General features: G+C 41.9%; 1 protein-coding gene and 1 long non-coding RNA gene across 2 annotated transcripts in view; one reads left to right on the forward strand and one right to left on the reverse strand.

Moving 5' to 3' along the window:
- Window positions 1-11,174, forward strand: part of BAG4 (BAG cochaperone 4) — a 35,127-nt gene extending 23,953 nt beyond the window's left edge. Inside the window, exons 3-5 of the mRNA XM_002756958.7 lie at window positions 5,464-5,718; window positions 6,700-6,954; window positions 7,928-11,174. Of these exons, the coding sequence (XP_002757004.1) occupies window positions 5,464-5,718; window positions 6,700-6,954; window positions 7,928-8,413 (996 nt within the window). The 3' untranslated portion in view covers window positions 8,414-11,174. The remainder of the gene's footprint in view (window positions 1-5,463; window positions 5,719-6,699; window positions 6,955-7,927) is intronic.
- LOC103787512 (uncharacterized) lies at window positions 5,605-26,273 on the reverse strand. Its single transcript, XR_013525620.1, has 3 exons — window positions 26,134-26,273; window positions 25,940-26,018; window positions 5,605-5,730 (listed from the first exon to the last, which is right to left on the reverse strand). It is a non-coding gene; the product is annotated as an uncharacterized LOC103787512 (long non-coding RNA).
- Window positions 26,274-26,621: the final 348 nt, after the last annotated feature.

Below are 26,621 nucleotides of genomic sequence, written 5' to 3' on the forward strand. Positions count from 1 at the left end.
ACACTGTACACTTAGTTTACCATACAGTTGTCAAACAGTACTTTTCTTTCTTCAATAAATTAACCTTAGATACTGTAACTTTTTATTTTTATTCTTTTATTTTTTTCTAACTAGAATAACCAGTTTAGGTAAGTTATTTCTTTGAGATGGGGTGTCGCTCTGTCACCCAGGATGGAGTGCAGTGTTGTGATCTCGGCTCACTGTAACCTCCACTTCCTGGGTTTAAGTGATCCTCCCGCCTCAGCCTTCATAGTAGCTGGGACTACAGGCATGTGCCACCACACCTGGCTAATTTTTGTATTTTTAGCAGAGACAGGGTTTCACTATGTTGGCCAAGCTGGTCCTGAACTCCTGACCTCAGGTGATCTGTCTTGCCTCAGTTTCCCAAAGTGCTGGGATTACAGGCATGAGCCACTGTACCTGGCCTTATAAACTTTTAAATTTTAAAACAGTTTGACTGTTTTGTAGTAATACTTTACTTAAAATACAAACACACTGTACAGTGGTATAAAAATGTTTTCTTTCTTTATATCCATATTCTGTTAAGTTTTTTCCTGTTTTTAAGTTCTTGTTTTTTTAAAAACTGTTTTGTTAAAAACGAAGGCACAAACACATTAGCATAAGCCAACCTAGGGTGAGGATCATCAATATCACTGTCTTTCACCTCCATATCTTGGGGCAATAAGACACATGGGAGTTGTCATTTCCTTTGATTATGACTTGTTCTGGAATACCTCCCAAAGGACCTCCTTGAGGCTGTTTTATGGTTAACCTTTAAAAAATGTACCATTAGAAGGAGTACACGCTAAGATAATGATAACGAATATGGTATATAGTAAATACATAAACTAGTAACATAGTCAGTTATCATCGCTAAGTATTATGTATTATATATAATTGTATGTACTATACTTATATACAACTGGCACACAGCAAGTTTGTTTACCCCAGCATCACCATAAGCAGGTGAGTAATGCATTGTGCCGTCACATATGACAGCTACACTGTCGCTAGGCAATAAAATTATTTGGCTCCATTATAGTCCTATGGGACCACTGTTATGTATGCACTCCACCACTGACTAAAACATCATTATGCAGTGCATGATTGTATATGATTTGCAAATAGTTTCTCCCATTCTGTGGGTTGTCTTTTCGCACTTTGATGGTGTCCTTTGAAGCACAAAAGCTTTTAATTTTGATGAAGTGCAATTTATATCTGTTCTTTTGTTACTCCTGCTTTTGGTGTCTTATCTAAGAAGACTTTGTCTAACCAGAGGTCATAAAGATTTATTCCAATGATTTCTTCTAAGAATTTTTTATAGTTTTAACTCTCACATTTAGGTCTATGACCCATTTTAGTTAATTTTTGCAATATGGTGTGAAATAAGGCCCAAGTTCACTGCTTTACATGTGGATAGTTATGTCTCAGCACCACCAAAACTATTCTTTCATCACTGAATTATCTTGGTACCCTTTTGTTTTTTTCAAGAAGGAGTCTCACTCTGTCTCCAAGGATGGAGTGTAGTGGTGCGATCTAGGCTCACTGCAGCCTCCACCTCCCAGGTTCAAGTGAGTCTCTTGCCTCAGCCTCCCAAGTAGCTAGGATTACAGGTGCCCACCACCATGCCCAGCTAATTTTTTTTGTATTATTAGTAGAGACGGGGTTTCACCATGTTGCACAGGCTGATCTCAATCTCCTGACCTCTGGTGATCCACCTACCTGCCTTGGACTCCCAAAGTGCTGGAATTAGAGGTGTGAGCCACCATGCCTGGCTTTGGTACCCTTCTTAAAAATCATAAATGTAAGGTTTTATTTCCAGATTCTCAGTTCTGTCCCATTGATCTATATGTCTGTCCTTAAGCCAGTACCAAACTGTTTTGATTACTATGGCTCTGAAGTAAGTTTGAAATCCAGAAGTGTGAGTCTCTTCAAAGACATGGACTCTCAATCTCTTTTTTCTTTTTCTTTTTCCATATGTTTTTGGCTATGCTAGGTCTCTTGCATTTTCATAAGAATTTTAGGATCAGCTTTTCAACTCATGCAAACAAGGCAGCTGAGATTTCCATTGAGATTGCATCATAGATCAGTTTGGAGAGTAGCATGTGTACTTATAGTTAATGTAAAAGGGAGACAACACCCCCCAAAGACATGAATTACAAGTTAATGTTAATTTTTCTGATTTTACTGATTGATCTTACTGATAAAGATTGCTTTTTCTCATGATGTTTCCCCCTTAGGTAAAAGTATTTATTACATTCATATATAGGTTCAAGAAAGATTAACTCATAATTTAGTAGTAACTTTTTTAAAGCAACAGTAATAATGTGCAAGTGTTTTTAGATACAACATACAAGTTGTTGTATTTAAAATAACCCACAGGTATCTAGATAAAACCTTTTTGGGGTGAGCGCATATGTATTTTCTGGTGAAACGTCACATGGAGATTATACATTTATCATCTTTGCTTTTGTTTTTTTTTTTTGAGTCGGAGTTTTGCTTTTGTTGCCCAGGCTGGAGTGCAATGGGACAATCTTGGCTCACTGCAACCTCTGCTTCTTGGGCTCAAGTGATTCTCCTGCCTCAGCCTCCCGAGTAGCTGGGATTACAGGCATGCACCACCATGTCCAGCTATTTTTTGTATTTTTAGTAGAGACAGGGTTTTACCATGTTGACCAGGTTGGTCTCAAACTCCCAACCTCAGGTGATCCATCCACCTCAGCCTCCCAAAGTGCTGGGATTACAGGCATGAGCCACTGTGCCCAGCCATATTTTTGTTGTTGTTTCTTGAGATAGAGTCTTGCTCCATCACCCAGTTCATTGCAGTGCCACAATCATAGCTCACTGTAACCTTGAACTCCTAGGCTCAAGTGATCCTCCTGCCTCAGCCTCCTAAGTACAGGTGTGTGCAACCATGCCCGGCTAATTTTGAAATATTTTGTAGAGATGGGGTCTCGCTATGCTGCCTAGGCTAGTCTTGGTCTTGAACTCCTGGGCTCAGGTGATCCTCCTACCTCATCATCCCAAAGTGCTGGGATTATAGGCATGAGCCACTGCACTTGGCCTAGCTTCTATCCAAAGTAGACTCCTATAATGGTACATAGATATGACTGGTTTCCTTTTAAAAACATTAAGCAGTATCATCTCTTTGCCTTCTGGCTACCTCCTTGGGTTAGCCTTGCCACATGGTCATTCTTCTATTTGGTAGGGTTTTTTTTTCTGAGACAGAGTTTCACTCTTGTTGCCCAGGCTGAAGTGCAGTGGTGTGATCTCAGCTCACTGCAGCCTCTACCTCCTGGGTTCAAGTGATCCCCCTGCCTCTACACCCAGCTAATTAATTTTTTTTTTTTTTTGGTAGAGACAAGGTCTTGCTGTTTGCCCAGGCAGGTCCCAAACTCCTGGACTCAAGCAATCCTCCTGCCTTGGCTTCCCAAAATGCTGGGACTTTTAAAGGCATGAGTCCCTGTGACTGGCCTTAACAGTAAAATTTGGCGACTGAATTAAATGTTTTTAATTAGTAGTCCTTAATCTACTTAAAGATTCCATTACTATAGAACATTTAGGTTGTTTACAATTTTGTGCGATTATAAATAATGCTGCAATGAAGAATATCATGCCTATAACTTTTTCTGTAGTTGAATAATTTCCTTAGGATTTCTACAAGTTGAATAACAGTATAAAACGTCACATAATGTTTTATTAAGTCTCCAATTTATTAAGGAGTTCTTTGTTTATGCCTGAAGACCTTCACAACCTCTTAGTATAACCAAGTGGTGGTTCATGGTCTTCTGCTCAGGGAACGCATTGCTGACTGTTTATTGCACCTCGTCCTGCATGGAATTCTTTAGTCATGGGTATCCTCATACCTAAAGTGGAAAAGATGATATACTCTTGGAGATACAGATAAGTATAGGAAAACTTGATTCTGTGTTTTTTACTGTTTTTAAAGGGTAAAGTAGAAATCAATGGAAAACATTAAGGTAATAATTGAAATTTAGCATTAAGCTTGAATCTTTTTTTTTTTTTTTTTAAGACGGAGTCTTGCTCTGGTGCCAGGCTGGAGTACAGTGTCATGATCTTGGCTCACTGCAACCTCTGCCTCCTGGGTTCAAACGATTCTCCTGCCTTAGCCTCCTGAGTAGCTGGGACTACAGCCAGGAGCCTATGCCCAGCTACTTTTTATATTTTTAGTAGAGACAGGATTTGACCATGTTGGCTAGGATGGTCTTGATCTGACCTCATGATCTGCCTGCCTTGGCCTCCCAAAGTGCTGGGATTACAGGCATGAGCCAGTGTACTTGCCTAGCTTGAATCTTGTTTGGATTATTGAACAGAGAATTCTGGGTATGGGCAAGAGTCTGAATAAGTGATTTTAAACTACAATGAGCAATATATGAGGAGTTTGTCTCTGTTTTCTGTTGTTGGTATTATTTGGAATGATATCTGGGATACAGAGTGATGGTATAATACAAAGAACATGGACTCAAGAGTCAGATCTGGGTTCATTTCATGACCCAGCCATAGTAATACTAACAGTGATAATGCAAATAATTACCATTTTTTGAGCATATTATGTTCAGGACACTATGCTAAACCTTTTATATATGTCATCTTATTTTGACAGATAAGTCAAGATAAATTTGTGATCTTCATTTTTCTGATGGAGAAACTGAAGTTAGGGGAGGTTAAATACAAAGTCTATAGCAGAGCTAGCTATATCTCTATAGTCTTTAAAAAAATTTTTTTTAAATTTTCATATACTTTTTGTGACAGGGTCTCACTCTGTTGCCCAGGCAGGAGTGCAGTGTTACACCCATGATTCACTGCAGCCTTGGCCTCCTGGGCTCAAGCAATGCTTCCCACCTCAGCCTCCTGAATAGCTGGAACTACAGAAGTGCACCATGATGCTTGGCTAATTTTTTTTATTATTAATTTTTTTTGAAGCAGAGTTTCACTCTTGTTGCCCAGGCTGGAGTGCAACGGCACAGTCTCGGCTCACTGCAACCTCCACCTCCCGGATTCAAGCGATTCTCCTACCTCAGCCTCCTGAGTACCTGGGATTATAGGTGCCTGCCACCATGCCTGACTAATTTTTTGTATTTTTAGTAGAGATGGGGTCTCGCCATATTGGTCTCAAACTCCTGACCTCAGGCAATCCACCCACCTCGGCCTCCCAAAGTGCTGAGATTCCAGGTGTGAGCCACCACACCTGGCTAATTTTTAAATTTTTTTTTGTGGAAACCAGGTCTCACTATGTTTCCCAGGCTGGTCTCAAACTCCTGACCTCAAATGATCCCCCCACCTTGGCCTCCCAAAGTGCTGGTATTATAGGTGTGAGCCACTGTGCCTGGCCTGCATTTGTGATCAATATCTTCTCAAAGTTTTCAAGTTTAGGCATTAAGTCAGGGCATTTCTGCTCTTCTACTAATTCATCTTTTTTTCTCTCAACTTGCTTTTTTTCAGAGTTTGAATTCCTATACAAATGGAGCATATGGTCCAACATACCCCCCAGGCCCTGGGGCAAATACTGCCTCATACTCGGGGGCTTATTATGCACCTGGTTATACTCAGACCAGTTACTCCACTGAAGTTCCAAGCACTTACCGTTCACCTGGCAACAGCCCAACTCCAGTCTCTCGTTGGATCTATCCCCAGCAGGACTGTCAGACTGAAGCACCCCCTCTTAGGGGGCAGGTTCCAGGATATCCAACTTCACAGGTGAGTTGTTTTCTGTTGGGGAAAAAATGAATTCAAAGTCTCTGCCTCTTGTAAATAGTGGAAAGGCATCTGTTTGTACTAGTGCTGATTTAATAAGACACTTCTAGATTGGGGAGGCTTTTATGGTGATGCCTTTCTCACTTGTAGCAACTATTGCAGTAAGTGGACTTTGGCTGAAGATACTTTAAAGCTGTCATAATCATAAAATTTTTATACTGAAAGTAATCTTTAGAGTTGCTGCTTGAAAGTTTCCCTATCTTAGCCTTTTTTAGCACCCTGTAGGTGTGTATATTTTTTAATATTCTGTGCATGATAACTATGTTTATTTCTCTGTTCGCTTCAAGAGGAGTTCTAACATGTCTTTATTTGTGCTTCCTTTTTTTTTTTTGAGATGGCAGTTTCGCTCTTGTTACCCAGGCTGGAGTGCAATGGCACAATCTCGGCTCACTGCAACCTCCGCCTCCTGGGTTCAGGCAATTCTCCTGCCTCAGCCTCCTGAGTAGCTGGGATTACAATGCCCAGCTAATTTCTTTGTATTAGTAGAGACGGGGTTTCACCATGTTGACCATGAGATGGTCTCAATCTCTTGACCTTGTGATCCACCCACCTTGGCCTCCCAAAGTGCTGGGATTACAGGTGTGAGCCACCGCGCCCGGCCCTATTTGTGCTTCCTTATAGCATATAGGTCCATTTGTTTATAGTATCTATGGGACAGACTTAGGCTTCATCCATTAAATTTTTAGGCCTATTCCTTCTGAGTTTTATTTTCATTAAATGTATCCCTGGTATCTTTGGAACTAACTTTTTGAGGCTTGGAAAAATTACTGGAACTGATTAATTAGAGTTATGAGAGTTTGGTCCAGTAGCAGCTAATGCATACTCTGTTAAGAAGAGAGGAAGCATCTCAGAATCTGCTTATAGTAGAATATTTTTATTACAAGTTTTAAACAATGACTAGTATATTTCTTCCTCTCAATCTAGAACCCTGGAATGACCCTGCCCCATTATCCTTATGGAGATGGTAATCGTAGTGTTCCACAATCAGGACCAACTATACGACCACAAGAGGATGCATGGGCTTCTCCTGGTGCTTATGGAATGGGTGTCCGTTATCCCTGGCCTTCGTCAGCACCCTCAGCACCACCTGGCAATCTTTACATGACTGAAAATACTTCACCATGGCCTAGCAGTGGCTCTCCCCAGTCACCCTCTTCACCCCCACTCCAGCAGCCCAAGGTAGGAGACCTAAACATTTTTCCTTTGATGTGTGTGTAATTAAGAGAACATAACATTGTTTATATAGTTTCTGTATTGGTTTGTGTTAAATGGGGACTAATTGCAAAAAGTTGGTGACGGTCAGGTGCAGTGGCTCATGCCTGTAATTCCAGCACTTTGGGAGGCTGAGGCAGGCAGATCAAGAGGGCAAGAGATTGAGACCATCCTGGCCAATATGTTGAAACCCCATCTCTACTAAAAATACAAAAATTAGCTGGGCATGGTGATGCAGTCCTAGAGTCCCAGCTACTCGGGAGGATGAGGCAGAAGAATTGCTTGAACCTAGGAGGCAGAGGTTGCAGTGAGTGGAGATCCCACCACTGTACTCCAGCCTGGCGACAGAGTGAAATTACTATCTATAGCTTTACCTCAGCTCAATTTCCTTTTTTTTTTTAGTAGACTTTAGAGAAGATTTAGATTCTAAGAGACAGAAAAATACACATTTTCTCTTGTGATTCTTCTAAATGTTAAATGTAAAGACTGTGTTTGACGACTTCAAATAATCATGGACAGAAGACAAAAAAACCAATGTGAAATATCTGCAGTGTGAGCTTGTATTTAAACCAGACTTGAACATTATCACTTGTGGCTGTGTTCCTATTCAAGACCTTGCTTGAGGTTTTCATCTTTTAGAGGAAAAACTAATTCTTAAGTCACAGGATAGATTATGAGGTCCTCATGGTGATGGATCTGCCACAGGGCAGGTTCCAGCCATTGTAACTCAGAAATTCTGTGTCTTTGGTCTGACATGGCACTCCCTTTTACCTTCTTAGGACTGTGTTTTTTGCAAATGATTAAGGAGAGAGATCCAGTTTTATTGGTAGGGAATCTTTTCATGTACCTCTCTGGTCAAGTGAAAGATGTGGGCTAACAAATTTGATATTGATGGATTCCCATTAAAACAGCTTTTTTCCTCTTTTTTGCTCTCTCCAAGGATTCTTCATATCCCTATAGCCAATCAGATCAAAGCATGAATCGGCACAACTTTCCTTGCAGTGTTCATCAGTACGAATCCTCGGGGACAGTGAACAATGATGATTCAGATCTTTTGGATTCCCAGGTCCAGTATAGTGCTGAGCCTCAGCTGTATGGCAATGCCACCAGTGACCATCCCAACAATCAAGATCAAAGTAACAGTCTTCCTGAAGAATGTGTACCTTCTGATGAAAGTACTCCTCCGAGTATTAAAAAAATCATTCATGTGCTGGAAAAGGTCCAGTATCTTGAACAAGAAGTAGAAGAATTTGTAGGAAAAAAAACAGACAAAGCATACTGGCTTCTGGAAGAAATGCTAACCAAGGAACTTTTGGAACTGGATTCAGTTGAAACTGGGGGCCAGGACTCCGTACGGCAGGCCAGAAAAGAGGCTGTTTGTAAGATCCAGGCCATACTGGAAAAATTAGAAAAGAAAGGATTATGAAGTGATTTAGAACAAAGTGGAAGCCTGTTACTAACTTGACCAAAGAACACTTGATTTGGTTAATTACCCTCTTTTTGAAATGCCTGTTGATGACAAGAAGCAATACATTCCAACTTTCCTTTGATTTAAACTTGAAAAACTGGCAGAGGGATGGAATAATATTTTAGTCATGAGTTGTTTTCAGTTTTCAGACGAATGAATGTAATAGAAAACTATGGAGTTATCAGTATTGCCAAGTGGACTCACTCCTTAAGAAATTTATGGATATCTGCGAGCTGCTTCTTAACAGCAGGAGGGAAACACACTTTAAGTAACAGGCTTATCAGAAACCTACCAGATGAAACTGGATATAATCTGAGACAAACAGGATCTGTTTTTTTAAACATCTGGATATCTTGTCACATTTTTGTACATTGTGACTACTTTCAACATACACTTCATGTGTAAATTATAGCTTAGACTTTAGCCTTCTTGGACTTAGCTCTGTTTTGTTATTTGCAGTTCACAAATATAGTATTCTCTACTTCTTGGTACATTTTGTAGTAATCTGTTTAATATAATTATTCAAGAGACTATATTGACAGCCAGTATGGCAGTTCTGAAAGAATTTTTATCTTTTCACCACTTGAATATACTGTAATGTGTAGTGAGTAATTTGTTTCCCTTCTTTGTATAGATCATTAGGTTAGAGTTTTTTTTTTAACCACTTCTACTGTTCATGGTAGTAGTAGAAGGTAAATTTGGAAATGGCATTGACATAAAATGAAAATGTTTATGGACATTTTTCTTTTTTGCTTTTTTATTGTATTTGGATAAAGATCCATCTAAAAATTACCTGTTTTTTATTTTCCCAAAGTGTAATTATGTTTTCACTATTGCTGCTTCCATAGAGGGCATTGTGATAGAGAGATACAGATGAAACATTAAATGCCACAGTGAGTAGAAATAATGACTATGAAAAGTAATAAATATTATTATTTGGTAATATAATTCTCCATTTAAAATATTAGTTTCACCTATGAGCAGATTTTAGCTCTGTTTATAGTTTAAAAACAATGAGGGTAAAAGGGTATTCATGCTCAGGGAATGAATCAGCCATAGTAAGAATGGTAAATTATTATTTTCTTCATTTAAAGGTAGATTTTATGTTTATCTTTCTCTAAATTGCGTAAAATACAATTATAATAAAAAGACATTTATTACCATTATAAACAGTTATTTTAGAGCCGAATTTAAGAAAAGGATGTTGAAAGGGTCTCTGTTGGCCTTGCTTGGGTATCTCTATGCTATTATAGAAGAGACTTACGTAAGTAACTTTTCCTGTCTGAGGCGAGTACACAACATTGGTTCTTGGAAAAATAGCTGTTTCTTCATCAGATACCCAAGTTATAATTTTTCCCCCTAGACTGTCAGGCCTATGAGTAATACTAAATCTATTAGCTGTCTCCACTCATAAACAAAACCAAACCAAACCAGTACAAACATATTAGATGAGGAGAGGAAAGTAGTGAAAATACTGGCTGGGTCTTATGGTTGGGATGAGTGATTTTATAAGATAATATGGTGATATTTTATTCTAGGATTTTATTTTTGGCCTAATATAGGAGTGTTTAAAAAAGGCTTTTCTATGAAAATTAGAAATTTATACTTGAGATTAGAAATCTAGAAGGGGGAGAACCTTAAAGCTAAGTTACCAGTAAGACAATGAATAATCAGAAGAGAACACTACTCTTTTACTGACTGAGTGCCCAAGATGCCAATTTCCATGAAGTCTTGATTTATATATATGTACATGTTATGCACATATATACATATATGTGTGTGGTTTTTAACAGTTATTTTTTAAGTTTTTGAGATGATTTTAGACTTACAGAGGAGTTGTAAAAATAGTAGAGTTCTTGTATACTCTGCACCCACCTTGCCCTTATGTTAACATCTTATGTAACAATAGAACATTTGTCAAAATTAAGAAATTAACCTTAATACTATTAACTAAAGTAGAAAGTTTAAAAAGTAGAGATTTTAGTCTTTTCACTAATGTCCTTTTATTGTTCCAAGACCCAGCCTTGCATTTAGCTGTAATGTCTATGTTGTGTCCTCCAGTCTATGACTATGTATCATAACGGGATACCTGATGTTGTAATGTTATTTCCGGTGTTGTTAACCTTGATCACTCTGCTAAGGTGGTGTCTGCTAGGATTCGCTATTGTAAACTTACTGTGTTTTCCTTGTAATTATTGAATATTTGCTGGAGATACCCTGAGACTATGCAAATGTCCTGTTTCTGCTTAAACTTTTGCTCATTTTACTACCCATTGGCAGATCTTGCTTGTGGCAATTACTACTGTGGTGTTCTAATGGTGATTTTCTATTTCTCTCAATCCTTCTACGTTTATTAATTGGAATTCTTCTGTAAGGAAGAGTTGTCACTTCTGGATTTATATTTTTAATTAAGATATTCAGGATAAGTATAGATTTAGAACTTAAAGATGTTAAATCATGTTAAAATTATTCCAAATATCAATATCAAAGAAAACTAAGTTGGTAATCTATCTCAGAAGATATAATGAACTTAAGAAGGAAAATAGTATTTATGGTTTGTAGAATTGGTTCAACTTTTGACTTAATATTGACTTTGGACTGAATTCAAAGTTTTCTTGACATTTCACATCTGGACTTTTTAAAGTGTCTACATTTATATTACTTTGGGGATCGTTTTGTCAAAGTCTTGAATAAAGTTACCCAGTCCTGGCATGATAAACACAACTATGATTTCTTTATCATAACCCTCTATTGTTCCAAGTATGAATGCCAATATAACTGTTTAAACAAGCCCTAATGAAGTATATGGGGGTTGGATTATATGTGTCTCTACATGTTGGTGTAGAATTCTTTTAAATGCTTTTAAAAATGGAGTTTTGAAAACAGTTCTTTAGTTGGTTAATGTCAGTAATACCATTAAAGGTAGACAGGTTTAAAAAAAAGTTAAAGAATGTAGATTATAAAGGCTGGGCGCAGTGGCCCACACCTGTAATCCCAGCACTTTGGGAGGCCGAGGTGGGTAGATCACAAGGTCAAGAGATGGAGAGCATCCTGGCCAACTAGGTGAAACGCTGTCTCTACTAAAAATACAAAAGTTAGCTGGGCATGGTGGCATGTGCCTATAGTCCCAGCTACTTGGGAGGCTGAGGCAGGAGAATTGCTTGAACCTCGGAGGCAGAAGTTGCAGTGAGCCGAGATCGTGCCACTGCACTCCAGCCTGGCTCCTGACAACACAGCAAGACTGTCTCAAAAAAAAAAAAAAAGAATGTAGATTAAATGGGCATTAAATAAAAAGTTTTTTGGGGATGGATAGTTGATGGAGCTTTTCTTTTACAACTTTACTTTAAAAAAAAGGAGTTTACCTCAATTCATAGAAGTTAGGAGTTTAAAAAGTCAGTTCTGTGAAAGCAGCATTCACCTGATCCCACTCCCATTTTTCCTTCTCTAAAGGTAACCACTTTGAATTGAGTTTTTCTTTTATTAATCAAAAAATTTTGTTTTTAGAGACAGAGCCTTGCTGGGCTTTAAACTCCTGGGCTCAAATGATCCTCCCGCCTTAGCCTCCTGAGTAGCTGGGACCACAGGCATGGACCACCTCAACCAGCTTGAATTGAGTTTTTACAAAATGTATTTCTGTATTATTTTGGAGACAGGATTTTACACCGTAGCCCAGGCTAGAATGCGATGGTGTGATCCTAGCTTGCTTCAGCCTCAATGTCCCAGGCCCAATCGATCGCACCTTATCCTGCTGAGTAGCTGGAACTACAGCCACGCACTATCACACCCAGCTAATTTTTCTATTTTTTATAGAGATGAGGTTTCGCCCTGTTGCCCAGGCTGGTCTTGAACTCCTGGGCTCAAGCGGTCCTCCCATCTCAGCCTCTCAAAGCACTGGGATTCCAGGCATAAGGCACCATGCCTAGCTTTGTATTCTTTGAAATATGGTTTTATTGCCCTGGAAACCCAAAATTATTTTTATTATTTTATTTTTTTTGAGACACAGTCCTTCTATATCACCCAGGCTGGAATATAGTGGTGCAATCTTGGCTCACTGCAACCTCCACCTCCTGGGTTCAAGCATTTCTTGTGCCTCAGCTTCGTTCTTAGTTGGGATTACAGGCATGTGACATCGTGCCCACCTAATTTTTGTATTTTTAGTAGAGACAGGGTTTTGTCATATTGGTTGGGCTGGCTCGAATTCCTGGCTTCAAATGATCCTCCCGCTTCAGCCTCCCAAAGTTCTGGCATTACAGGTACCAAAATTATCTTTAGAAAATGTTTCTTGACTGTTCTGTTTACTTTTTTATAATCTTTCTTGGAGCAGATTTTAAGTATATTTTAAGGTATTTTAAATCTGAAATTGGGAAGAGGAGGCTATCTGCATGAATTTCACTCTTGTGTGAAAACAGGAAGGTTTTACACTCTGGCTTTTCTCATGGGGAGTAGTGACCACATTTGTCATGATGAAGTAGGAGATAGAAATGAAACAGCTGAGAGAGTATTTAGGTGCTTCTGGGATCATGGCACATTTTCTCTCAGCCAATCCTTAAATGTCCTTTTATTTTGCTAAGGCCAAGAGTAGAATTGACAGATGAAATACAGAATTCCCAGTTAAACTTGAATTTCAGACAATCATTTTTAGTATCAATATGATCCAAGCAATGTTTGGAAAATACTTAGACTAAAAGATGATTTGTTTATGTGAAATTCAAATTAAACTAGGAGTACTATTTTGTTTGTTTGTTTGTTTGTTTGAGACAGAATCTCGCTCTATGACCCAGGCTGTAGTGCAGTGGCATGATCTCAATTCACTGCAAGCTCCACCTCGAAGGCTCAAGCAATCCTCCCTCCTCAATTGTGTAAGTGACTGGGACTACAGGTGCATGCCGCCATGTCTGGCTAATTTTTGTACTTTTTTGTAGAGACAGGTTTTGCCATGTTACCCTGGCTGGTCTCGAATTCTTGAACTCAAGGAATTCACTCACCTCAGCCTCCCAAAGTCCTGGAATTACAGGTGTGAGCCACTGCACCTCGCAGTATTTTTTAAATTACAGTTTTTATTTTGAGGTACTTGTAGATTTACATGCACTCTTACAAAATAATACAGAGGCAGGTACAGTGACTTACATGTGTGAGCAACATAGTGAGACCCCATCTGTACAAAACAATTAAAAAATTAGCCAGGCATTACATGGCATGTCCCTGTAGTCCCAGCTACTCAGGAGACTGGAAGGAGTATCATTTAAGCCCAGGAGTGCAAGGTTACAGAGTCATGATTGTGACACTGCCCTCCAGCCTGGGCAACTGTCCCAAAAATAAATAAATAAATAAAATAGTACTACGGAGATTTCATGTACCCTTTACCCAATTTCCCTCGGTGGGTAAAATGTAAAATTTTACTGCAAACTTACAACCAGGATACTGAAATTGATGTAATGAAGATACAGAGTTCCATCACTGCCGTTTATCTCTCCTGTTGACCTTTTTATAACTACATGATTCCCTTCTCCCCCCACACTAAAACCCTGGCAACTACTAATCTGTTCTTCATTTCTAAATTTTGTCATTATAGGAATGTTACATAAGTAGAGTCATACAGTATGTAAGCCTTTAGAGACTGGCTTTTTTTTTTTTTTTCGATCAGCACAATTCTGTAGAGATTCATCCAAGTTGTTTTCTGTATAAATCTTTTTTCTTTTTCTTTTTTTTTTTTTTTGAGATAGTCTTGCTCTGTCATCCCAGCTGGAATGCCATGTTGTGATCTCAGCTCACTGCAGACTTGACCTCTTGGGCCCAATTAGTCCTCCCACCACAGCCTCCAGAATAGGCAGGACTACGGGCGTGCACCACCACTCCTGGCTAATTTTTCACTTTTTTTTGTAGGCTTGATATCTCACCATGTTGCCCAGGGTGGTCTTGAACTTCTGGGGTCAAGTGATGCTCCCGCCTCATCTTCCCGAATAGCTGGGACTACAGGTGTGCACCACTACTCCTGGCTAATTTTTTTTACAGATTTGGTGGCCTCACTATGTTGCCCAGGCTGGTCTCAAACTCCTGGGCTCAAGGATCCTCCCATCCTGGCCTCCAATATACTGAGATTACAGGCATGAGCCACTGTGTGCAGCCAATTGTTTTTTGATTATTGCTATATAATGGATGTGCTATAATTAAAGCATCCACCTGTTGAAGGACATGTGGGTTGTTTCCAGGTTTTGGCTATTGAATGAAGCTTCTGTGTACATTCTTGTACAGGTTTTTGTGTTCATATAAATTTTTATTTCTTGGCCGGGTACCGGTGGCTCATGCTTGTAATCCCAGCACTTTGGGAGGCCAAGGTGGACAGATCACAAGATCAGGAGATCAAGACCATCCTGGCCAACGTGATGAAACCCTGTCTCTACTAAAAATACAAAAATTAGCTGGACATGATGGCACATGCCTGTAATCCCCTGCTACGAGGTAGGAGAATCACTTGAGCCAGGGAGTCAGAGGTTGCAGTAAGTTGAGATTGTGCCACTGTACTCCAGCCTGGTGACAGAGTAAGACTCTGTCTCAAAAAAATGTTGGGAAAGTTTTTATTTTTTACAAAATGAAATAATGCCTAGGAGTGCAATTCTAGGTCATATTTTAGTTGCACATATAATCTTTTTTTTTTGAGACACAGTCTTGCACTGTCACCTAGGCTGTAGTGCAGTGGCATGATCTCAGCTCACTGCAATCTCCGCCTCCTGGGTTCAAGCAATTCTCCTACCTCAGCCTCCCAAGTAGCTGGGACTACAGGTGTGCACCAACATGCCCAGCTAATTTTTTGTATTTTTAGTAGAGACGGGGTTTCACCATGTTGGCCAGAATGGTCTCGATCTCCTGACCTCGTTGATCCACCCGCCTTGGCCTCCCAAAGTGCTGGGATTACAGGAGTCAGCCACCACACCCATCTATACATACAATCTTTAAAGAAACTGCCAAATCTTTCTGTAGTGGCTAGACCATTTTACATTCTCACAGGCAATATATGAGATTCGCTGTATCCTTGCCAGTATTTGGTATTGTCATTATTTTTTATTTTGTACATAATGATAGTTGTGTTTTGCTATGTCATTGGTTTAAGTTGCATTTCTCTAATGGTTAATGATTTTGAACGTCTTTTCATTTGCTGATTTGCCACTTTCCTCAAAGTGAAATGTCTAAGAGAAATTATTCACATTGAGGGCAGGAGGTTTTCAGTTGTGGCTGTAAAGTAACAAAATGCATTTTCATGACTGGTTTATGAGCTTATAAAGACCACTGAGTTTGGGCTGGAAGATAACATCACTCTGGATGTCACTAATGTTTCTTCTAATTCTAACATTCTTACGTTATTAGCAAGGGGTAGAGCTGAAATTATACCTTAAGTCTTCTTGTTTCCTGATTCAAAGCATCTTGCCTCACAGCTGTAGCCTGCATATTCTTGATTAAAGTATAGATTCATTTTATTAATTAGAGTTCTCCAGAGAGACAGGACTAATAGTATAGATAGATGACAGGGGATTTATTAGGGAATTAGCTTATGTGATTATGGAGGCTGAGAAGTCCCAGGCCAGGCCATCTGCAAGCTGGAGACCCGGGGATGCCAGTAGTGTGACTCTATCCAAGTGTGAAAGCCTCAGAACCAGGGACGCCAATGGTGTAATTCTATCGGAGGCCAAAGGCCCAAGAACACATGAGACTGCTGGTGCACGTCCTGGAGTCCAAAGCCTGGCAAGCCTGGAGTTCTAATGTCCAGGTCAGAAGAGTGTCTCAAGCTCCAGAAGAGAAAGAGAAGAAATTAAGAAATTGCCTTTTCTCTCTTTTTGTTTGAGACGGAGTCTCGCTCTTGTCCAGGCTGGAGTGCAGTGGTGCCATCTCGCCTCATTGCACTCTCTGCCTCCCAGGTTTAAGCAATTCTCTTGCCTCAGTCTCTTGAGTAGCTGGGATTACAGGCACGCGCCACTACACCCAGCTAATTTTTGTATTTAGTAGAGACAGGGTTTCACCATGTTGGTCAGGCTGGTCTCAAACTCCTGACCTCATGCTCCACCCACCTCAGCCTCCCAAAGTGCTGGGATTACAGGTATGAGCCACTGAGCCTGGCCCTTTTCTCTGTCTTCTCTGTTCTGAGACCCTAGCTGATGGGATGGTGCCTTCCCACACTGATCTTCTCCACCCAGTGCACAGACTCACATTCCAATCTCCTCCAGAAACATCCTCCCTTATGAACACACCCAGAAGTGATGTTTCACGTTCTATAGGTATTCCTTAATCCGGTCAAGTTGATACCTAAAATTAAGCATCACAAGTTCACCTCCTATCAACTTGGCACCCATATGCATCTCTTTAAACCTATATTTAATCTCAAAATAAAGATAATAGCTAGGTATTATTTCTGCCTACCATGATGCAACTATCCCATGTACAATCAGAAATGCATTAATTCCATCCCTAGAAGAGGTGAAGTTCTTGGGTGATGTTTACTCTTCTCCTGATATCCCATAACTTAAATACTATGATGTAAAATTAGCAATACTTAAATATTGATGTAAAGTCAATATACCTTATGTTGTATTATAAAGAAATAAGGAAAGAAAACAGATATTTGCTCAATATATGCGTGCAGGCTGGGTACAGTGGCTCACGCCTGTACTCCCAGCACTTTGGGAGGCTGAGGTGGGAGGATCTCTTGTGCCCAGGAGGTCAAGTCTGCATTGAGCTGTGATCATGCTACTACACTGCAGCCTGGGTGACAGAGTGAGATTCTGTCTCAAAAAATAAAGTGTAGGCTGGTCTGAGGGCAGTGGTGTTTACAACTGATTGATCACCACCAGTTATGGATTTCTTTGTTCCTTCTCCACACCCACTGCTTTACTTGACTAGCCTAAAAAAAAAAAAGTGTATATGTGTGTGTGTATATATAAATAAATATATACATATGACTTTTTTTTGAGACAGGGCAATATGTTTTGGCTGTGTAGTCACCCAAATCTTGAATTGTGGTTCCCATAATTTTTATGTGTTGTAAGAGGGACCCGGTGGGAGGTAATTGAATCATGGGGGCAGTTACCCTTGTGATAGCAAATTCTCACAACATCTGATGGTTCTGTATGGGGCTTTTACTCCTTTTGCTTGGCACTTTTTGCTGCTGCCATGTAAATAAGATGTATTTGCTTCCCCTTCTGCCGCAATGGGAAGTTTTCTGAGGCCTCCCCAGCCATGCTGAACTGTGAGTCAATTAAACTGCTTTCCTTTATAAATTACCCAGTCTCCAGTATGTTTTATGAGCAGTATGAGAACAGGCTAATATACATGGTCTTAGTCTATCACCCAGGCCGAATTACAGTGGCATGATCTTGGCGGACTGCAACCTCTACCTCCCAGGTTCCAGTGATTTTCCTGCCCCAGCCTCCCTACTAGCTTGGATTACAGGTGTGTGCCACCACACCAGGCTTCTTTTTTTTTTTAGTAGAGACAGGGTTTTGCCATGTTGGCCAGACTGGTCTTGAACTCCTGGCCTCAAGTGATCTGATTTGGCCTCCAAGTGTTAGGATTACAGGCATGAGCCACCACACCCAGCCTATATGAGACTGCTTCTTAATGAAACACTCTTTGTTTCTGTAACATGGTTTTAGTTGGTATTTATAACTTCTACTACCCATTTGTAGAATAAGTCAGTTATAAATACCAGCTAAAATCCTTACTCTGTATTCCCTTTGCCTTCAGCAAGCACCTTAGCTGGTTGTTGTAGTTCTTACCTGGCAGGGTGACCCAAACCTCCATTCCTGAAGAATCTGGGCCATTTGTGGTCCTGCCTAGATTGGGTTGTTGTAGTTTTCTACTGACCTTAGTTGCGGAGCATGGTAGTACTGAGACATGCCCTAAGCCATCTCTTGTATTGCACACTTACTCTTCCTTACCTTCACTGGGGGTAGTTGGCCAATTTCTCCTTGGTAGTCTGGATCAGTCACCCCAGCCAACATAGTAATTCACTTCTTGGCCTTTTGACTCAGATGCATGAGAAGCCCAAAGTGGCTGGGTGTCAGTCGTAATTTCCAGTTCAGTGGAATCATTATTGCGGCTCCTGGTGGCAGCATTTCTCCTTGTGGAACTAAGACCTTTAGGCCAGCAGAGCATAAAATCTTGGGAATAGGCAGCAAAAATTTTGCTAGTGGGTCACTAGGGATGGTGAGTGGTGCCACTCCCATTTCCGCCCCTTGATTCCTGGACACATGAATCCTGGCTATGGGAAAAACAGTTCCATATGTTGGATGCCGATTCAGAGCACCTACAGATTGTTCCAATCCTGCCAAGTATTACCACCTAGCTGGTGCTGTAACTGTGATTTCAAAAGACCATTTCACCACTCTGTCAAGCCAGCTGCTTCAGGATGGTGGGGAACATGGCAAGACCAGTGAATTCCATGAGCATGAGCCCATTGCTACACTTCCTTGGCTGTGAAGTGAGTTCCTGGGTCAGAGCACTGCTGTATAGAATACGATGACAGTGGATAAGCATTCTGTAAATCTAAGGATGATGGTTTTGGCAGAAGCATTATGAGCAGGGAAAGCAAATCCTATCCAGTGTCTATTCCAGTAAGAACAAAACATTGCTTCTTCTGTGATGAAAGCCATCAGTGTAATCAGCCTGCCACTGGGTGGCTGGCTGATCACTCCAAGTAATGGTGCCACGATCGGGCTCAGCGCTGGTCTTTGTTACTGTCAGATTGAGCACTCGGAGGTAGCCATAGCCAGGACAGCCTTGGTGAGTGGGAGTCCATGTTGCTGAGCCATGCAAGACATTTATGCCTGCTGCCATGGCCAATTTCTTCATGAGCAATGATGGGTGACTGGGCAATGACAGGGGTGGCAGGGGCCAGAGGCTGACTAGTACCCACAGAATAGGTCATCCTTTCTACTTGGTTATTAAAATCCTCTTCTGCTGAGGTCACCCTTTGGGGAGGATTCACACGGGACACAAATTTATCTTCACATCTTCTGCCCCCTCAGAGAGGTCTCTTCTGGAAACAGCCTCACAGACACATCACAGACATGCCCAGAAGTAATGTTTTACCAGTTCTCTAGGTATTCCTAAATCTAATCAAGCTGACATCTAAAATTAACCATCACAATATGGACGCCTCTGATTAAATGTTTTAGTCAATCAGAATCTTGTTGGATTCTGAAAATGTTTTACTTTTCTGAATCTACATTTCAGATGGTGTTGTACCTGAAAATCTACATTTTAAGAACCTATTTAGGGCTGGGCATGGTGGCTCATGCCTGTAATCCCAGCACTTTGGGAGGCCAAAGTGAGAGGATCGCTTGAGCCCAGGAGTTGGAGACCAGCCTGGGCAACATAGGAAGACCCTGTCTCTACAAATAAAAAAATAATCGCTGGATATGGTGGTGTATACCTGTGGTCTCAGCTACTTGGAAGGCTGAGGTGGCAAGATCATTTGAGCCTGGGAGGTCGAAGCTGCAGTGATCGGTGAAAGCTTGAAAATAACTGTCAGAGCCCAAAGCTGATTTTATAATCAGCATCAGAGACAACTGTGAAGTTTTCTTCACTCTGGATGCCTAGGTGTCCATCTGGGATTGAGGAGTTCTGCCTCCAAAAACAATGATTCCAGCTTTGGATATAAGATCCAGTTGTTTATGACCCCTACATTCTTGCTTTTGCTCTTTTTTTTTTTTTTTTGAGTTGGAGGAGTTTCGCTGTTGTTACCCAGACTGGAGTGCAATGGCACGATCTCGGCTCACCGCAACCTCCACCTTCTGGGTTCAAGCAATTCTCCTGCCTCAGCCTTCCGAGTAGCTGGGACTATAGGCGTGCACCACCATGCCCAGCTAATTTTTGTATTTTTTTTTTAGTAGAGACGGGGTTTCACCTTGTTGACCAAGATGGTCTCGATCTCTTGACCTCGTGATCCACCCGCCTCGGGCCTCCCAAAGTGCTGGGATTACCTTTTGCTCTTTAGACAACTCACTGGCCATTAGCATTATTTTCTGCACTAGGAGCATGGGGTCAGCAAACTACTCCCTGAGATAAAATTAAACGCCTGCCTGCTTTTGTAAATACAACTTTACTGGGACACAGCCACACTCCTCAGTTTACAGCTCCTCTCTGGTTGCTTTAGTGCTGCAACAGGAGAAGTGATTAGTTGTGACAGAGCCTTATGGCCTACAGAACCTAAAGAAGTTATCTGGCCCTTTACAGAAAAAAAGTTTGCTGCCTATTGCACTAGAACATTGAAAGGGAAAAAGTAGAGACTGTTTTACATTTTACCATTAAGGCTTTCTGGTAAAAGGCTGATATACAACCACAAACCATAGCCAGTAAAATTAAGTGGGTTTAAAAATTATTTTTATTTTTGAGACGGAGTCTCTCTCTGTTGCCAGGCTGGCATGATCTTGACTCACTGCAACTTCTGCCTCCTGAAGTCAAGCAATCCTCCTGCCTCAGCCTCCCAAGTAGCTGGGACTACAGGCACACGCCACCATGCCCAGCTAATTTTTGTATTTTTAGTAGAGACGGGGTTTCACCATGTTGGCCAGGATGGTCTCAATCTCTTGACCTCCTGATCGTGGCCTCCCAAAGTGCTGGGATTACAGGTGTGAGTCATCGTGCCTGGCCATATTTTTATTTTTAAGGGGCACAGTAAGATATTCTATTTGCCTGAAACTACCTATCTACGCAGACTATTGAGGAACCTAAAATTTATACTATGTGGATTCCAAATACTTGCATCCAGATCATGTGAGATAACTATTTAAAATGCAGATCCCAGCATTTTAGGAGACTGAAGTGGGTGGATGACTTGAGTCCAGGAGTTCAAGACCAGACTGTACAATGTAGTGAGACCCTGTCTCTACAAAAAATTTAAAAATTAACCAGGTATAAAACAAACAAACAAAAAATTAACAAGGTGTGGCTGGGTGTGGTGGCTCAGGCCTGTAATCCCAGCACTTTGGGAGGCCAAGGTGGGTGGATCATGAGGTCAGGAGTTTGAGACCAGCCCGGCCAACATAGTGAAACCCTGTCTCTACTAAAAATATAAAAATTAGCCAGGCATAGTGGTGGGTGCTTGTAGTCCCAACTATTTGGGAGGCTAAGGCAGGAGAATCACTTGAACCTGGGAGGCAGAGGTTGCCCAGGCTAGAGTGCAGTGGCACATTCTTGGCTCACTGGAACTTCTGCCTCGAAGCAATTCTGCCACAGCCTCCCAAGTAGCTGTGATTACAGTTGCCCACCACCACGCCCAGCTACTTTTATATTTTTAGTAGAGATGGGGTTTCCCTAAAATTTTTATATTTTTAGTTGGCCAGGCTGGTCTCAGACTCCTGACCTCAAGTGATCCGCCTGCCTCAGCCTCCCAAAGTGCTGGGATTACAGGTGTGAGCCACTGTGCCTGGCCTGAAACTATTTTCATCATAATACTAAGACATGATTTGCATTTTTTCTGGGTTGACATTTGACTATTCACATAAAAGCAATGCTAAGAGTGCTGACATCCTAACATGAATTAAAGCAGTAGAAATAAATTACACTGTCAGTATTCTTGACTGCCATGCATTAATGATAATAGTGCCAGTTTTGCTTAAGAATAGCCTTCATATTTTTTCAGTAAAAATTATTACTTTTGTTAACCCTTTTGAGTTTCGCTCGTTACCCAGGCTGGAGTGCAATGGCGCGATCTCGGCTCATTGCAACCTCCGCCTCCTGGGTTCAGGCAATTCTCCTGCTTCAGCCTCCTGAGTAGCTGGGATTACAGGCATGTGCCAACGTGCCCAGCTAATTTTTTGTATTTTTAGTAGAGATGGGGTTTCACCATGTTGACCAGGATGGTCTCGATCTCTTGACCTCGTGATCCACCCGCCTTGGCCTCCCAAAGTGCTGGGATTACAGGCTTGAGCCACCGCGCCCAGCCAACCCTTTTTTTTTTTAAGAGACAGGGTCTCGCTATGTTGCCCAGGATGGAGTGCAGTGGTTATTCACAGGCACGATCCCACTACTGATCAGCACAGGAGTTTTGACCTGCTCCGTTTCTGACCTGGGCCGGTTCACCCCTCCTTAGGCAACCTGGTGGTGCCCTGCTTCTGGTTGGTCACCACACTGATGCCAGACTTAGTGTGGACACCAATCAGCATAGCGCACTATAGCCCAGAACTCCTGGACTCAAGCGATCCTCCAGCCTCAGCCTCCTGAGTAGCTGGGACTACAGGCACGTGCCACAGCGCCTGGCTTGTTAACTCTTAACTCATTAGTTTACATCTTTTTCATATTCTGTGTGACAAACTGGTTAGTATGAATAAAACCTGTTGTTTTTCAGACAGGGTCAGGCTCTGTTGCCTATCCTGGAGTACAGTGACATTGATTACGGCTCACTGCAACCTCCCCTTCCTGGGCTCAAGCTCTTCTCCCATCCTGAGTAGTTGGGACTACAGGTCTGTACCACCATGCTCAGCTAATGTTTTTGTTTGTTTGTTTTTAGAGACGGGTGAGATGGGTATCGTCATATTGCTCAGACTGGTCTCAAACTTCTGGACTTAGCAATCTGCCCAACTCAGCTTCCCAAAGTGCCTGATTACAGGCATAAGCCACTGCGGCCCATAAAACCATTTTGTTAAATACCAAAAGTAAGATGGTGGTCTCTTGAAGAAAACAAACTTGAGTGATTATTTGAATTGGAAGCTGCAACAGATGCTCTTTTTTCATGCAACATTTTTTTTTTTTCCTGAGACAGTCTCACTGTTGCCCAGGCTGTAGTGCAGTGGCAGTACCTTGGCTCACTGCAACCTCTGCCTCCTGGGTTCAAGTGATTCTCCTGCCTCAGCCTCCTGAGTAGCTGGGATTATAGGCACATGTCACCACGCTCGTCTAATTTTTCTATTTTTAGTAGAGACAGGGTTTCACCATGTTGGTTAGGCTGGTCTCGAACTTGTGATCCGCCTGCCTCGGCCTCCTAAAGTGCTGGGATTATAGATGTGAGCCACTGCGCTCAGCCATCATTTTTATTTGAAAGTACAATGGACAAACTATGGCTATTTGTATATAAGTATTTGGCAGAACTTTACTTGAAAACAAAAGAGGCTTGTCACTTCAAGGAAGACAATTTATCCTTTGTTGCCAATGATACAATTTGATCTTTCAAGAAAAAAGCAGAATATTGGAAAACTTGTACCTGCTACTCTGAGCTTGACAGCTTCCCAACATTAAAGATTTTTCTGAGATCGGTAATTAAAAAAAAAAAAACTATAAGGCTGGGCGTTGTGGCTCACACCTGTAATCCAAGCACATTGGGAGGCCAAGGCAGGCGGATCATGAGGTCAGGAGTTCAAGACCAGGTTGGTCAACATGGTGAAACCCCATCTCTACTAAAAATACAAAAATTAGCTGGGCATGGTCTTGTGTGCCTGTAATCCCAGCCACTCAGGAAGCTGAGGCAGGAGAATCGCTTTAACCCAGGAGGCGGAGGTTGCAGTGAGCTGAGATCATGCCACTGGGCGACAGAGCAAGACTCTGTCTCAAAAAAAAAAAGAAAAAAAGGTATAATAAAATATATTAACATTTGGAAGATCTGCATATCTCAGTGAACTGATATTTTCCCAGATGACCAATATAAGTCACATATGGGTAAAAGATCCATTCAAAGTGCAAGATAGGCTGCTCTGCCTATCTTGGCAGAGCCATTCTTTTACTCTTTTACTTTCTTTTTTTTTTTTTTTTTGAGACAGAGTTTCACTCTTGTTACCCAGGCTGGAGTGCAATGGCGCGATCTTGGCTCACCGCAACCTCTGCCTCCTGGGTTCAGGCAATTCTCCTGCCTCAGCCTCCCGAGTAGCTAGGACTACAGGCACGTGCCACCATGCCCAGCTAATTTTTTTTGTATTTTAGTAGAGACGGGATTTCACCCTGTTGATCAGGATGGTCTCGATCTCTTGACCTAGTGATCCACCTGCCTCGGCCTCCCAAAGTGCTGGGATTACAGGCTTGAGCCACTGTGCCCGGCCCTACTCTTATTTTCTTAATAAACTTGCTTTCACTTTACTCAAAACAAAGTGCAAGACAGACCAATGGATTTTAATGGTATCAGAATATGAAAAGTTTACAATATTTTCAGACTATACATTGCAATCCACTTTTTTTGAGACAGCCCGCCAAATTGCCTCTATACCCCCAAAGCTGGTATAGAGGCTACAGCAGGATTTGAAGATAGAGAACCTAAATTCAAGTTCCAGTTCTGTCACTTACCTGACTGATTTTAGGCCAGTTATTTAGGTGCAGAGTCTGAAGTCACACTGTGTGGGCTCATGATTTTAGCTCCACCCCTTGGTAAACAGGCCTGCCTGGGCCTCCCCAAGTGTTGAGATTACAGGCGTTAGCCACTGCACCGGCCTTGCAGAAGCTATTTTACATGTCATAAATTTAAAGGGAAGGTATAAGTTAACTTGGGGATATTTATGTGTGGCCGTTAAGTTGTAGAGAAAATAAATTTGTTATAAAAATTTGTTTTCGGGCCGGGAGTGGTGGCTCATGCCTAAAATCCCAGCACTTTGGGAGGCCGAGGTGTGTGGATCACGAGTTTAAGAGATTGAGACCATCCTGGTCAACAAGGTGAAACCCCGTCTCTACTAAAAATACAAAAATTAGCTGGGCATGGTGGTGCGGGCCTGTAGTCCCAGCTACCTGGGAGGCTGAGGCAGGAGAATTGCTTGAACCCAGAAGGCGGAGGTTACGGTGAGCCGAGATTGTGCCATTGCACTCCAGTCTGGGTAACAACAGCGAAACTCCGTCTCAAAAAAAACCAAAAACCAAAAAACAAAAAAATTTGTTTTCTTTTTCTGTTTTTGAAGAAAAAACCGAAATACCACGCCCAGCTAATTTTTATTTTATTTTTTTGAGATGGAGCCTTACTCTGTCGCCAAGTTGGAGTGCAGTGGCACAATCACGGCTCACTGCAACCTCCGCCTGGGTTCAAGTGATTCTTCCGCCTCAGCCTCCCGAGTAGCTGGGACTACAGGCGCGTGCCACCCGGCTAATTTTTGCATTTTTAGTAGAGACAGGGTTTCACCATATTGGCCAGGCTGGTCTGGAACTCCTGATCTTGTGATCCACCCGCCTTGGCCTCCCAAAGTGCTGGGATTATAGGCATGAGCCACCGCATTCGGCTCCTTTTGAGATGAAGTCTCTCTCTGTCACCCAGGCTGGAGTGCAGTGGCCATGATTTTGGTTTACTGCAATCTCTGTCTTCCGGGTTCAAGCGATTCTCCCACTTCAGCCTCCCGAGTAACTGGAATTACAGGCACGTGCCGCCAAAACAGACTAATTTTTGTATTTTTAGTAGAGATGGCGTTTCACCATGTTGGCCAGGCTCCTCTTGAACTCCTGGCCTCAAGTGATCCACCCACTCTGACCTCCCAAGGTGTTGGGATTACAGGCATGAGCCACTGCACCCGGCCCCTTTCAAGTTTTCACCTGTTATGTCTTCCTGTTTGGGCAACAGTACCTCGCCTCCCAACTTCCTGGCATCTTTTAAATCCTGTTAAGCTCGCCTCTACATGAGAAAAAGAAAAAAAAAATTATTACTTTTGTTTGTTTAGAGACGAGTGGAAGTGTTACCCAGGCTGGAGTGCAGTGGTGCCATCTGGGCTCATGCAGCATCCACCAACCTGCTCGAGCGGTCCTCCAGCCTCAGCCTCCTAAGTAGCTCTGAGCAAGGCGCTGACACCACGCCTGGTACCTCTACATTTTTTAGGGATTCCTTTTCGGTGACCTCTAAATCATAATAATTGCACGGAGGAGGGGCCAAAGTCTTTTTTCCTGGCAAACTCCAGTGACACCTGTTCCTCAGCTCCCAAAGCCTTTTTTCCTGGCAAACGCCAGTGACACCTGTTCCTCAGCCCCCAGAAATGGAGGCCGGGAGCGGGGCGGCTGCTCTTAGGGCCGCGGCGTCCCTGCGCCGCTCCTGGCGCACTAGTAGGGTCTGCAGCGTATCCCGAGATCAGGTCGACTTTCCCGCCCCACATACGTGACTGGCTGCTTCCAAGCCCTTTCCGCCACGGACACTCAAAACTGATCTCGAAGCCCCCTTCCACCACGGAAACTCAAAACTCTTCCTCGCGGTTAGAACTGAGCCACACCCTCTAAGTGAGGGTCC

Source organism: Callithrix jacchus, chromosome 13 (assembly GCF_049354715.1).
Source record: "Callithrix jacchus isolate 240 chromosome 13, calJac240_pri, whole genome shotgun sequence".
NCBI lineage: Eukaryota > Metazoa > Chordata > Mammalia > Primates > Cebidae > Callithrix > Callithrix jacchus.